Raw genomic sequence first — 15334 nt, forward strand, 5'->3', positions numbered from 1 at the left:
ATCTTTACTGTGCTTCCGGATGTATCTGAAATATTTGTGAGCCCTTGCCAAGCTGCAGGTTGTGCATGGGGGAGAAAATATATCAGACAGAAATGGATTGAACAGAAATCCCATGTGGAGGCAACGGGGTGGCACCGTGGTTAGCATTGCTGCCTCACAGCGCCAGCAACCCAGGTTTGATTCCTGGCTTGGGTTACTGTCTGTGTAGAGTTTGTACGTTCTCCCTGTGTCTGCATGAGTTTTCTCTGGGTGCTCCGGTTTCCTCCCGCAATCCAAAGATATGTAAATTAGGTGGACTGGCCATGTTAAATTGCCCCTTAGTGTCCCAAGATGTGTAGATGAAAACAGAATCTGGGCAAGTTTCAGAGTGGTTCAAAGTTTGGCCCCTGGTGGATGGCAGAGTACATATGTTGCTGTTCCCTAATGGGATGGATGCAAGGCAAGCCTTATTTGAGACTGAAGGGTAGTCCTTCCACAAGACAGCATTGCCTCTTACTGTCAGAGCTGGCAGCATAGTTCAGTAATCTGCACAATTCTTGGCTGCTACTTTTTGCACCCTGCACATGCAGAGACATTGACATCCAGCAATGTTGTGCTGGTTGAGTTGATGGATGTCTCAAAGTGAAAATGAACGTTGTTGCCTCTGCCAAACACAACCACTCACTTGTTCTTTCAGTGGAAAGGTGAATCACTGATTTGCAACAGTCACCAATGGTGGATCCAGAGGTATAAATATCTACATCGCCATTTGAAGAGTGTTCCTCTGGGACAGGCAATCTGCATGATATCATGGTCTGTAAATGTGGGTGTGCACCTACATTTATTGCCCTGGCAAACTCACCTTTCACATCCAAATGGCATCACAAGGCCCCAAACGAATTCCCATCTGCACTATTGTGCCTACTGCTGTTTCAGTGTGGAATAAGAAAACTGTGGGAAAATTATTCCCAAAACAAGCATCAGAAAATGCAACACTATTGCACTCAACAACAAACGATAGTGTAGGGACCAAAGCACAAATAAATATCAATGCTAAATGAGAAAAAAGAATCTTGCTGCGGGCATCGGCTTCAGCTAAATAGGTCACAGGGATTGTTGAGAGTCCATTTTACATGGACCAGCCTCCATAGAGCTGGAAAAGGCCAAAAGCCAGGAAGGAATTTCATCTGCATGATGTTTGAGGATTAAACTCACCCACAGCACGTAGCCTTTCCCAAAACCTGAAATTCCTTTTCCATACAAAATGTGGCATTTAGTGCCATGGACAAATAGGTCCACCGGTTCAATTTTACATTCTCCTCTCCACCGAACAGAGGCTCTGTATTCAGAGCAGATACTCCGAAAATTAGCCTGTGTGAGAGCTAATTCTTTGCTGTGATAAAATTTTCACAGAACTTGCACTTTGCTTTGTTTGACGCAGGCAGAGCCTGTAAAATGCTTCATTTTATTTTACAGATTGTGATGGCAATGATTTAATATCCTATTGGCCAGCACTGGGTGAGTGTGAAGTTCATGCCTGCTCACTGCAGAAGTGGGGCTCAGAAAGGAAGCTGGGCCTTGATTTCAATAAGGATGCCACCAACAACAACCAACCTGACGTGTCCATTACGAGCGGTGATGAGAATGCGTCAACCCATCTGTTCAAGCAAGAGCGACAGAGGAAAGGTAAAGAGTCACAAAGAAAAGCTTGCGAAAAGAGTCCTCAGCATTCGTGGAGGATTAGTCCAATGATATTGTAAATGCGGGATCCATTAAAGGGACCAGTAGAGAAGATCCGCAGGATAGCTGACTGAGAGCTCTGGGATCTATAATGAGGAATGACTGTTAAAAATCAAGATGCAAAGTACAAAGCAGTAGGAAATGCCAGAAATAGAAAAAGCTTGCCCCTATATAGCGCCTTTTGTGTACTTAGGACATCCCAAAGCATATCATAGAAGCACTTTGAAGTATAGTCAATGTTATAACATAAGGAAATGTAGCAATTCATTTGTACACAGTAAGATTCCACAAACGCCAAAATGATAACCAAATAATATGTTTTACTGATATTGCTGAATAAATATTGGACCATGACGTGCACAGTAAGCAGTGGCATACATTAAGGATAACATAAGGGCTCAAAAGTGTGCTTTGGATTTGTGTTAATCGCTACTATAAATGCAAGTGTATGAACTGGGGAAGTTTATTGCATTTCTGTTTTGCTTATGCCAGTAGACAGGCTCACATTGAATCCCATGGCTTGAACAGACAAACATTTTACAGATTTATTGGACTCCTGCATATGTGAGGCTGTGATGCAGTGCAAGTTTGAATAACGTCATCCACACCCCTGGAACCGTGATAGTCTTGTAACAAAGCTTTTCTTTGGTGAAGTGTTCAGGGTAAATCTAAACGTGAAAGCGCTAAGCTTTACAATAATGGTAAATGATAATATAACGGACCAGGATGTTATGGTTGCTATATTCCATCATACCAAATAACACTTTCTGATATGTAATTGTCATACTGCAAAGCAATGCTCTGATATGAAAGTGTCATAATGAACCCAGTTAATTTTTAATTAAAATATATCAAAGCAACTCAGCACCACCTTCTCAAGGGCAATTAGAGATTGGGAATGAATGCTGCCCGAGCCAGCGACGCCCACATTCCATGAATGAATATTACATGTACATCAACATTAGCAATGTTAAAAGTGTTACCTCCATGCTCAATTCTTTGATCTTCACCCTTTGAGTGAGAGATTGCTGTGTAAGGGATAGAGTGCCTCTTATTTGGGCCTAATTTTTTAGCACTGAACGTTCTGATATATCTGGGTGGCATCAGCCGTCTGTCTGGTGAAGAATTGCAAGTGTGATTCCAGAGAGAATTACTGGCAGACGATTTGTCTTTGAGAACAAAATGCGATCCTGTTGTATTGAATACTCTCACACTGTATGGTCCAGATTTTGTTGTCAACAATGAAGTAACGGTGCTGACTGCTGACCACAAAGAAAGCTACCCAAAAAGGATGTAGTGAGTTCTGTGACATGGATTTCACCTTTCTGACATTCATTTCATTCTGGCCCCAGCTTCAGGGATCTTTGAGATCCAGCAAGTAGGTACAGTAGCCAATTCTCTCAGACGGCAAACAACAAGCAGGTTTTGATTCACTTTTTACAACTATACAGAAAGTGAAATAAAGGTTGGGACATACCCAGGGGATTAAGGCAGATTCTGTAATATCATAAATGTTAACCTTTTTACTATTTAAGAAAATCAATGGAATTTTTATCATGGCATGGCAAAATGTGACATTCCATAAATATAAAATCAGTTTTTCAGTGCCAGAAAGGTTGTTCATCAATAACTATGACATAATACAGTGAAAATCCCAGTTACATCTTATTCAGCAAGACGTAACTTTTTAAAAAGGTTTTTATATTGCAAATAATGGCATAAAGTGTGGACGCTCACATCAGTTCAGTGATTCCTAATTGATTTCCCTCTGCAAGTACTTAAACAGTGCTCCCTGTGGAAGAACAGGGAATTGCATGTGCAGACACCATTGCTGGAATTTTACCACCTCGCCCACCCGAGGCTCGTAAGATCCCGCCCGAGGCCAACGGGGAATGTCTTTCTGCGAGCCTCGCCCGCCCCAGAATCAGGGCGGACGGGGTGGTAAAATTCCAGCACATAAACTGCTGTCAGTTTCACTGGTTAATAATGGTAACCCTGATAGTTTCCTGTCATTACAACCGCAAAATCCGGGCTATGCTCTTTGGATTAGAGGTGATCAGATAGCAGTCACTAGTGGGTATCCTGGGACACTGAATTCAATTATTGTCACTCTGCAGTTGCCTGACTTGCAGTTGAGGCAGTTGCAAAATGGGATTAATTTAATTAGGCTGCATTATCAACTCCCACCTTGAGCGTATAAAATCATGAAACAGTGTTCACTATGTTTGCATGTTTTGCCTAGGTATCCTGAAAAACAGGATGCAGTACCCATCAGCAACACTGAAGAACGAAAGCTCAACTTCCATCAACAGAATGCAGATGGAATTGCCATGGTACAATACTTCAACGCTAGGTCCCAGGGTCGTTCCGGCAGCCTCCTATGGCCGTATGTACTCAGGCGCTGGAAGTCTGTCTCAACCGGCCAGCCGATATTCATCCCGTGAACAGTTGGACATGCTAGTTAGGAGGCAAATGTCCAAGGAACAGCTGGACGCACTCTCCAGCAGGCATGCATCTCGTGAACGACTAGAAACTGTTCCCAGCCGACACGGATCCAGAGAACAGCTAGACACAATCCCAAGTAGGCATGCTTCCAGAGAACATCAGGACAGATTACCCAGTCGACATGGGTCCAGAGAACAGCTAGACACAATACCAAGGAAGCATGGTTCCAGGGAACATCTAGATGCATTACCTGTGAGACAAATGTCCAGGGAATGGCTAAACACAGTACCCAATAGACAAATGTCTCGAGAGCAGATGGACACTGTTCCCAGTCGGCATGCATCCAGGGAACATTTGGAGGCACTGTCAAATAGACAACCCTCCAGAGAACATCTAGATTCACTATCTAGAAGACAACTATCTAGGGAGCAACTAGGTCTAACATCAAGTCGGCAGTCTTCACGAGAGCAACTCGACTCAATGTCTCGCAGGTACTTGTCCAGAGAGCATTTGGAGGCAGTGCCTAGCAGGCATCCCTCCAGAGAACAACTAAACACTCTTCCCAGAAGACAGCCTTCCAGAGAGCAATTAGGGTCCTTGCCTAGCCGACAGCCTTCTACAGAGCAGTTGGATATTCTGTCCTCCATTCTTGCTTCTTTTAATTCTTCTGCCCTTTCTTCTGCTCCCTCTACCACCACTCCTTCTGCCCCACAGACTACTTTTACCCCTTCTGGGGCACAGACTTCCTCAATGACATCTGCCCCATGCCCTTCAACCCCACACTCTGCAACATCACATAGCATCTCGGAGATTTCGCCAGATTCAGAGTAAGTACAGACTTGGAATGCAAATTGTTATGACTAATGGACCAGTATAGCAATATATATGTAATCTGAGTTGTAGGTTCAAATGCTTTTAATTGTGAACAACAGTATCAATATACTAATGGTCTGCAATAAGGGCAGTAACAACACCTCAAAATTATGGAACCTCTCAACATTTCTTTTTCAAGACTTTTAAAATCCAGGTTTGGTGTTGATTGATTATTTCTTCCTAATTTACTTCTTGCCATTTAACATCAGACATTCCCTTTACTCTGGCATTCACCTTAATGTGAAACAGAAAGGTAAAGGGCCAAGGCCCATGGTAAAACACACTGACAAGACTGAAGACAGTAAAAGACAAGACACGGAAATTAAGACGTAGCCATTAGCCATGCTTGAATTTTAAAAGCCTGTTGATTGCAGAAGGAAGAGGAAGACTGAAGGATGTGAGGTTTGATTTGATTTATTATTCTCACATGTATTAGCATACAGTGAAAAGTATTGTTTCTGCACGCTATATAGACAAAGCATATCATTCATAGAGAAGGAAAGGAGAGGGTGCAGAATGTAGTGTTACAGTCATAGCTAGGGTGTAGGGAAAGATCAACTTAATGCGAGGTAGATCCATTCAAAAGTCTGATGGCAGCAGGGAAGAAGCTGTTCTTGTCGGTTGGTACGTGATCTCAGACTTTTATATCTTTTTCCCGACGGAAGAAGGTGGAAGAGAGAATGTCCGGGGTGCGTGGGGTCCTTAATTATGCTGGCTGCTTTGCCAAGGCAGTGGAAAGTGTAGACAGAGTCAATGGATGGGAAGCTGGTTTGCGTGATGGATTGGGCTACATTCACAACCTTTTGTAGGTGTTCCACAATTTTGAGGGTCTGGGAAATAAGTGGAGTGGGAGACAGTACAATATGTCTTTCTTCTTCTTTCTGTGGAATTTAAATTTCATGTCGTGATCTTGGATCAAATCCCACTCATGCAGAAACATAGGTAACAAGTTTACAGTTCCAAGATCAAGAAGCTTGGTTGAGAAGGTAAGCGATTATTGAGGACAGTCAAACACTTTGAGGCATCTGAAAAGTAAGCTTTTAGTTACTTTAGATGAAGGGAGGTGGAAGGAGACTTGTGTGGAGCATAAAGAGCAGCATGGACCAGCTGAGACAAATGGCCGCTTTCTTTCTTGTTAATTCTATGTAATACATGTAACCAATAATACAACACAAGGGGCGATGCACGAACTGGTCTGTGTCAAAGTATAAAGATGTGGTTCCCACGTAGAGAGTTTTTGGTTTTACCTGAGGTATTATACATCTATCAAATGTAAAAGGCCTGATTAAAATTAGATCCGGCATTTTAACCCCATTTAACTGAATGAGTTACTTATAAATATGTTAACTATTCTGTTACTAATTCTGAAAACACTACTTTTGATTACAGAAAAAAAAATCCTTGGACTTCAAGGAAATGATTCCTTAAAGTCATAAGATGGCATTTGGCATATATGAAGAGAAAAAGATGTGCAAGGAAACAGAAAGTATGGCCAGAATTCTCCAGCTGTTCATGCCCCACTGCCAGCGAGAACAGAGAATTTGGCGCTCCAGTCAAATCTCCGTTCACTGCTGCAGGACTGGAGAATCCCAGCAGCGGGCGAGGTCGGAGAATCCGGCCTACATTGGGTTGGAGTTTGAAAGAATGAATCACTGGATTGAATGCTGCCCTTTCATCTCTGGAATGTGCATTGGATCAGTCTTTGGTTAAATTAAGTTGTATACCTCCCAAGTATAATGAGCTTTGGTATCTCGAACTTGGTTCCCACTGTGAACAAAAAGTGTGCCCATTTTTAATAGTCTCGCTTAAAAAGCTAAGTATCATATTTAAGCAGTATCTTTCTGCAGTTGCTATGCATTTGGCCCCCATTATGCCTAAAAAAGGAATCTTTGATGTGAATACTAAAACATTCATTTTTAACATTACTATTGCTCAAATAACTATGATTCACAACAAATCTCAAGATTGTTATGGTTCAGCTTAGAAACACTAAAGTACTTTACAGAGACCGCCCGAACCATAAATTTTACATCTTGAATTTGGCTAGGATGAGCATGAGATGCGGCATGGTAGCACAGTGGTTAGCACTGCTGCTTCACATTCCCGGCTCGGATCACTGTCTGTGTGGAGTTTGCACATTCTCCTTGTGTCTATGTGGGTTTCCTCCGGGTGCTCCGGTTTCCTCCCACAGTCTAAAGATGTGCAGGTTAGGTTGATTGGCCATGCTAAAATTGCCCCTTAGTGTCCTGAGATGCGTAGGTTAGAGGGATTAGCAGGTAAAATATGTAGGGATATGGGGGTAGGGCCTGGTTGGGATCGTGGTTGGTGCAGACTCGATGGGCCGAATGGCCTCTTTCTGCACTGTAGGGTATCTATGTTTCACTTCAGGTATGATTCAACAACCCACTCGGGAGCTTTTATCAAACAAAGTTTATTTAATAATATAGTTAACATTTACGGAACGGAAATTAGCAATAAATTTGATCAATTACAAGCGAAAGTGAAACAACCACAATAATGTATAACCCTTAACCAATATTGTTACAATCAAAACCAATATCCAAAAAACAAAACCCTTTAAACAGATTTATCACTGCACAGGCTAAAGCTCATATAACACTGGAATTCAGTTCCCTGGGTTGAATGCTGATTTCAAATGATCTTGAAAACTCAGAGCAGTTTGTAGTGAGATTAGTTCCCCAAAACACCAAAGCACAGATTCTTTACTGCAGCATGGCAACAAGCATTTCTTTCAGCTAACTGGTAAAATTTTCAGAGAAAGAGACTTCTTTTCCAGCTTGCTTCTAAGACTGCCTCTAACACTGCAGCCCAAAACAAAACTGAAAGCTGGAAAATTTCTGTCACCTGGCTTGCCCACAGTTTTTCTCTCCTCCCAAAATGACATCACCTAAGGCTGTGATGATGATTTTTAAAAACTTAAAGGTACACTAATGTCACAAGATGCTATGATAAAACATGTTTCCTTGGAATGAAGGTTTTTCAGTTTGGTTGTGAACCTGTTTTGGGCATGAGATCAATAACTATAGCAGCCTGTTCCAAGTAATGTTATAGTGAAGTTTGAACTTTGTAGTCTTTTTTGGACTTTTCATCTGGGATTAAACTCTGTGCACTGTTATGGATTGTGTCTAATTTCGTTATGATGAGAGTTGACTTTCAGTTTGCACTCCCAAAGTTGCATTGTTTAATGGTTGTGAAAATGAAATCAATGTATATTGTTAATTAGGGGTGTGCGATAGTTCAAAGTGAGGTCTTGTGATGCAGTGGGTAGTGTTCCTGCCTCTGAGCCAGAAGGTCCAGGTTCTACCTCCATTCCAGGACCTGATGGCCAAGAAAGGTGAGTTCATAACATGGCCAAACAGATTGTGTATCAACTTATAAATCCTTTCAACACACGCTGGTGGCAGGTGGTAAGAGCGGGAGACATTCCTGGACAATCACGTGATGGAAAGAATGTTGGAGCCTCTACCCGTCACTATCCATAGCTCCAGGGTACGACATGCATGGAAAAGTGTACGTCGCCATAGCAACTCCAATTCTTTGGTGGGGGCTGGTTGGCTTAACGGCCAACATGAATCAAATTGGCGCCAGCAGCATAGGGTTTGATCCCCGGACTAGCTCAGGTGGATTTGGGATCTGTCTCCTTGCCTTTCTCATCATGGAGATCATGGCGTGCTGGGTCAGACCTGCCTTCTGGCAGAAAACTCACGAAGAAAAGGAAGAATAATTCAATGATACCCATCAAATTGGAATCTTGCTACCTTCAGTAGGATCAAACACCTCTCATTCACTTTCAGTGCCTATAATTTTGATCCATCCTATTTGGTCTGATTGATGTAGAATCCTAATAGGTAAATCTTGCAGTTGCAGAGTATTGCTGAGCATCTACACACAGAAACCAGCCATTTGCCTCAGCTGGCCCATTCTGATATTTATGATCCACGCAGAGCTTCCTCTTAGCCTTCACATCCAATCCTACTGCTTTACAGCTATATAAACCTCTGTTGGATCGTATTCCCTCCAATTAAATGGGATTCAAATGAATGAAATTATATTCACTCTATCACATGGAATTCAATGTATGAATCTCATTATTGAATATTGAAATATAGGGTAGCTATTGCACAGGTTCTTACATTATTGGCCCTTTTTTTTCATAGTCCTATTATATTGCATTTCAATAAACCAATTCATTTGGATTATAAGTGTAATTCCAAAATATCAAGCTCAATTTGAACAGATCATGTTACTTTCCTATCTTAGATATTTATAATAGACCACATTCCCTCGCATTCATCCTCATTCTATATAATTCTAATGGATTAATTAACTCCTATTTTCTGTAGTACTAATCCATTCTTTTATGCAGTACTAGTGTAATTCTCTAACTTTCTGTAGACTGGTAGTTCAGTCTGGGAGATGCATAGAGCAAGGCCCAGTGATCACTTCTCCATGTTTCTTCTTTTGAGGAAAGCACCTGGCCTTCACTCCTCACAGTGCCATGACTGAGAAAACTAAAACTAACTTCAAGTTTGACTTTCTGTACTGACTTTCAGGAGGCTTCACCCAGGTCCATTCTCCTAACTAGTGTTTTGCAATAACACATTTGTTATAATGAGCTTCAAATTTGCAAGTTGGATTTTTATTTCTCATTTCTGATTCTTGAGCAAAAATGTACAGCCTGGTTCTCCAACCAAATGTCTAACTTCACTTATGATTGCAAACCCACTATTGCTGTTCAGTCCCACTTTATTATTGTAGGAATTAGGAGCGAGAGTAGGCAATTCAGCCCTTTGAGCCCATTCCACCATTCTATATGATCATGGCTGATCTCCATCTCATCCGGACTCCACTTCCCTGCCTTTTCCCCATAGCCCTTTATCCCACTTCTGATCAAATATTTATTTATCTCTTTCTTGAATCCATTGATTCATTCTGCATCCACTGCACTCTGGGGTAGTGAGTTCCATAGATTCACAACCCTCTGTGAGAAGTGGCATTCTCCATATCTCTGTCTTGAACCTCCCCCCTCTTACTCTACAATTATGACCTCTTCAAAACTGTTCTAAAAGGGGGCACATTTGATTAACATTTACTTTATCAATCCTATTGAGTATTTTATATACCTCAATAAAATCTCCCCTCATTCTTCTGTACTCCAGCGAGTACAAGCCCAAGCCATTCAATCGCTCCTCATACTACAGCCCCTTCAAACCTGGAATCAATCTAGTGAACCTCTTCTGAACCGCTTCCAGTGCCACCACGTCCTTCCTCAGCGAAGGTGACCAAAACTGAACACAATACTCCCAAGTGTGGTCTCACTAATGCCTTATACAACAATAACACCACTTCTCTACTTTTATACTCTAGACCCTTTGCAATAAATGCCTAGATTCCATTTGCCTTCCTTATAACATTCTGCATCTGCATACCCACTTTCTGAGACTCATGCTCAAGGACACCCAGATCCCTCTGCACAGACACCTTTTGAAACTGTTTCCCATTTAAATAGCAATTTGTCCTTTTCTTTTTTCGGCCAAAATGGATAACCTCGCATTTATCCACATTAAACTCCATCTGCCAGATTCTGGCCCATTCCCCTAGCCTGTCAATATCCATTTGTAAATTCTTTATCTCCTCATCACAGCTTGCTTTCCAACGTATTTTCGCATCATCAGCAAATTTCGCTGTGTTACACTCTGTCCCTGCTTGTAGATCATTGATATAGATTGTGGTCCGAGAAGTGAACCCTGTGGGACCCCACTAGTTACAGATGGCCAACTGGAGAAGGACCCATTTTATCTCATGCTTTCTATAGTCCTAGGATATTGATTCTACATGTTAACCTTCACTCACCCACAACTTCTGGAGTTGAATTCAATATGGTTCTATTGTAACTTTATGCATAGGGTAGCTCAATGGTTAGCACTGCTGCCTCATAGCACCAGCGACCCAGGTTTGATTCTGGCCTTGGGTGACTGTGTGCAGTTTGCATGTTCTCCCTGTGGGTTTCCTCCGGGAGCCCTGGTTTTCTCCCACAGTCCAAAGTGCACGTTAGGTGGATTTTGCCATGCTTAGTTGCCCCTTAGTGTCCAAAAATATGTAGGTTAGGTGAATTAGCCATGGTAAATGCATAGAGTTACAGGGATAAGGTGAGGTTTGGGCATTGGTAAGATGCTCTTTTGGAGAATCAGTGCAGACTCAATGGGCCGAATGGCCTCCTTCTGCGCTGTAGGGATTCTATGGTTCTATGATACCCTCAATTTAACCGCTGTCCTTCAATTAAAAATGAAAAGCTGAAAAAGAAAATATTTGTTCACAAATGAGGTGTAATGAAATTAAGTCATGGTCTGTTAAGTACTCTGGAATTATGTCTGAATCTGCATTGAGTTCATTTAGCTTGGTTCAGTTTCCTGATGCAATGAAGCGTATGTTATTGTTGAACATTGCTGAATTCTGACATGTACTGTTGCCCGCTCTTGGGATTAAAGTGAAAATAAGTTTGTTCTGAATTTTCTTTTATTTAAACAGAATGGCAAGAGTTGACGCACAGTCTTGAGGCAATATCCCTTTGCTGTGTCTGAGGTTTGTCTCTGGATACTTAAAGGCCAAAGTGGCACGAAGACTGACTGTGACTGAGAAATGGGAGCCTAAAATCGAGGGATCAAAGAGGACAAAGTCAGCCACAGCCTACAGAGTCATCGGGTCAAGAGTTAAAAGGTCACAACCGCTACGGAAAATGGATACGACACAATTCTCAAAATCGTTCCTACCAGAGGGCAAATCAACTCTGAAATCGCACTGATTTGGGCACCATTGCAAGTGCCAAAAAACAAAGAATACTGAGCATTCCAGACTAAGAGAGTATTTAATTTTCACACCCACTTGAGAGAGATATGATCTCCTCCATAATCAGAAACTTCCATTTTACTCTGTAGAGTTTTAAGAACAGGGTAGACAGGTTAGATAAGGAAGAAAACTACTGCCATCCTCTAGTGTTCAAGCTCAAGTCTTGCAACAGCCTGTGTTTTTTTTTCAAATCCTCACTAATCATTCTGGTGGATTAATTACTCGTGTTATCAAATGGAAGGGGTAAATTTTAATAAGGTGATAATTGCATTCAGGACTAATTGAGAGTTTTCTTTACTCCAGTTGTATGATAAGCAACAACATGCAGTTAGCTCCTTCAATGTAGCCAGGAGGGGAACTGGCAAACTGATTTGTTGAGCCTTGCAATCTCATTGTTCAGGAGCAGATGATGCAATGGGTGGGTTTGGAGTTGCCCAGTTTATGCCAATCTGCATCATATAAATCATGCTGCTGAATATCCTGCAGTTGTGAGTGAAATCCCTCCTCCCAGTTGCACAAATAAGCACTGTACTGCCATGCTAATGTGTGTACTCATAGATGACTGGTAAATCTGAAGTGCGTTGAGAAGGCGGCACAGTTTTCCAATCATAAGATCTCCTTGAAGAAAACATACAAAATCACTCCGGTTATCAAACTTTAAAAAAAAAATGGAACTATTATTTTTATAAGGTGTGTTTCTAATTCAAGGTACTTTGACATGTCTGCACTATTACGGCACATATATCAATTATGCATGCTCCACTATGACAGATAATGGGCCTAGAACTTGGCTCAGAAATAAGTTAGAGGGGCCTCGCAGCAGAAGTCATCATTACATAGTATCAGGAGACTTTATCTACTAAATCCTTGGCAGGATTTTTTTTCCATATGCACAATACGTACTAGCTAAATTTATTCATGTAAGGTGTTTCAAGGCTTATGTATGTCTCTGTGCATTCCCGCTCATACGTATTAACAAAATAAGCCAACACACACCACAGCAAAGGAAGACTACTTGTGCTGAGAATCTCAGATGACTATCATCCACAAAATCCATATTTTGGTATGCAATTCCCGTGATTCCACTGAGATGATTGCTTACTGCTACTTGCCATTTGCACTGTGCGCGCTGTTTCCATTTTCAATATCAACTGGAGCTCTGATCTGAAAGTATTCTTTCCTTTGCAGTCCAGTTTTAAGTACAGTTTTCCCAATTATTCCTTGAAATACCCTCTTGTAAACCTCTGATTCATGTTATCCTTGACTTTATACCCACAGTAAACATTTTTTTCACCAAGGCCTTTGATACCATAATGTGTTCTAACGGTTTGTAATGAATTGTATGTTTTAGCTGGCCAAAAATTAGGTCAAATATGCAAAATTCAACTCATGCTGCAACATATATAAAGATCAAACCTACCCTGGTGGCCAATATTGTGGTATTTCAATTGACCGTTCTTAGTTAAGCACCTATGGAAACTCCCCAAAGTAAGAAGACTGTCCATCTAAAGTTAAATACGCTCCACATTAACTTTCTGACGTGTCATACATGTAAGTTAATATTATAAATACATTAACCATTCAGCAGACATGACACACTTGAGAACCTGTTGGTGTGACTAAATAGAAGCAGATCCTAAACTCATTTAAACTCATGAAATTGTTATCTGCCCCATTTGCCTCTCGTCCACTGATGATAAATACCTTCTTGCACTACATTCCTCCAGGGGCAAAGACAAATAGCCATTGGGTGAGATAAATGAAGAAGTCTGCTTTCTGTGCTTTGAATGTCTTGATTCAAATTTATATTTGTTTTGTTTTTAAAATAATTATTTCCACGGTCAGTTGTAATTGTTAGGATTAGGAGAATTAAATCTTGTATCTTACCATATCACCTTTCCACATAGGCATTGTAAGGCAGTTTGCAAAGCTACTTACAATGGGGATATTGATCCTATAAAAGCACGGCATTGCTATGTCCAGAATTGCCCTTTCGAGCAGGGCAAACGCAGTATTCACCATCTTTGATTTACTATATGGAACTCTAATCCAATCGGCAGATATTAGCCGGAATTCTACGGCCATTCACGCCCTGCTCCAGTTACCAGAGGGGATGGAGAAGTTGGTGCTTGTCCAAGTCGCCGTTTACTGCTGCGGGACAGGAGAATCCCAAGAGCGTGAATGGCCAGAGAATCTTGCCTAATTATGGAATGGGTGACCAGTTGGACGTAGGTCAAGATATTGCACATCATCCGCCCACAGCATAGGAAAACTGACCTCAGCAACTTCTTCAAGAATTAGTTATGTATTTAACGCGACTCTGCTCCCAAAATGAACAACCCTTGCTTAATAACAGAGGAAACAGCCCTATAAAATAAAAAATCAATGTTCCTTCATTTTAATTGTGACATTTGAAGAATGTGTCGTATGGTTTCACGCATGCCCTACTGACTCCGAATGATCTGTGAACAGAAATTCGCCAGGCAGCCCAGATGCAGCTGTGGGAGCTTCCCTAACGTTGAGTTTTTGGCTGCCTGGAAATCATTCATTTTACAGAAGAACTTTGGTTATAAACTGAGAAACTCCCCTCCTCACTGTCTCTTCATTGTTTCCTGTTGGAGAAGGAAGCAGTAGAAAGTCTTGGGCATTGTGACGCTTTAGCTTTTATTTTCTTTCAGAACACCAGTGGCCGGTGAGTGATGGTTTTCTTCCTTGCTTTTAAAAACAAATAAATGAAAGCTTCCCTTCAAACATATCCAACATCTTTGGGGTGGGGTGGTGGTGAATCAGAGAAGAAGAAAAGCAACTTTTTTATACATTTTTGTATCTTTGTAATTCAGAGATGAAATTTTTATCTTATTATTTTTTACTGATTTATGTTGTTGTGATAAAGAGCTTTTTTTCCTTAATTTATTAATGCAACAAAAATACTTGAATCTGTCTTGTGTTGCTGAAGCTTGAAAATTTGATGTGTATATTGAGTACAGCAAGGTAGAACCTGAGAAAGTTCCAGATTTTTTAATATCCATTTACAGTTCATTAAGATCAAGCATCGTTTGGTCGCGTCTGGGTGAAGGCAGCGCATTGTTCCTTCATTGCTCCAAGGACTGTGGTGACCTTTTTTCACCAAATAAAGGTAGCCCACCTTTGATTGTACAATAAGTACTTATCGATCAGGGAAGGGGGTGACACTGTTAATGAGAGCACAATCATCTTTCTCGTTGTCAAGTGATACAACCCAGCCCAGGCTGAAGAAAGGTGGGGAAAGGTTCGGGGTGGTCCTTTGTGCAGGAACACTCTTGTTTCCACACTGAGACCTGGGTTCAAATCCAATCGAGGGTTGAGATGATGCAAGTGTCTTCTCTGACAGTTCTAATTTAATGCATTTGAATAATTTTGAACCCCACAGCGCGGCGGTGCTCAGAATTGA

At 41.3% G+C, this 15334-nt stretch overlaps 1 protein-coding gene across 1 annotated transcript in view; it reads left to right on the forward strand.

The window, feature by feature from the left end:
- Positions 1–4995, forward strand: part of celsr3 (cadherin, EGF LAG seven-pass G-type receptor 3) — a 269844-nt gene extending 264849 nt beyond the window's left edge. The window contains exons 34-35 of the mRNA XM_078210174.1: positions 1456–1665; positions 3962–4995. Coding sequence (XP_078066300.1) covers positions 1456–1665; positions 3962–4995 — 1244 coding nt within the window. The remainder of the gene's footprint in view (positions 1–1455; positions 1666–3961) is intronic.
- Positions 4996–15334: the final 10339 nt, after the last annotated feature.

The sequence above is a fragment of the Mustelus asterias genome, chromosome 3 (assembly GCF_964213995.1).
Source record: "Mustelus asterias chromosome 3, sMusAst1.hap1.1, whole genome shotgun sequence".
NCBI lineage: Eukaryota > Metazoa > Chordata > Chondrichthyes > Carcharhiniformes > Triakidae > Mustelus > Mustelus asterias.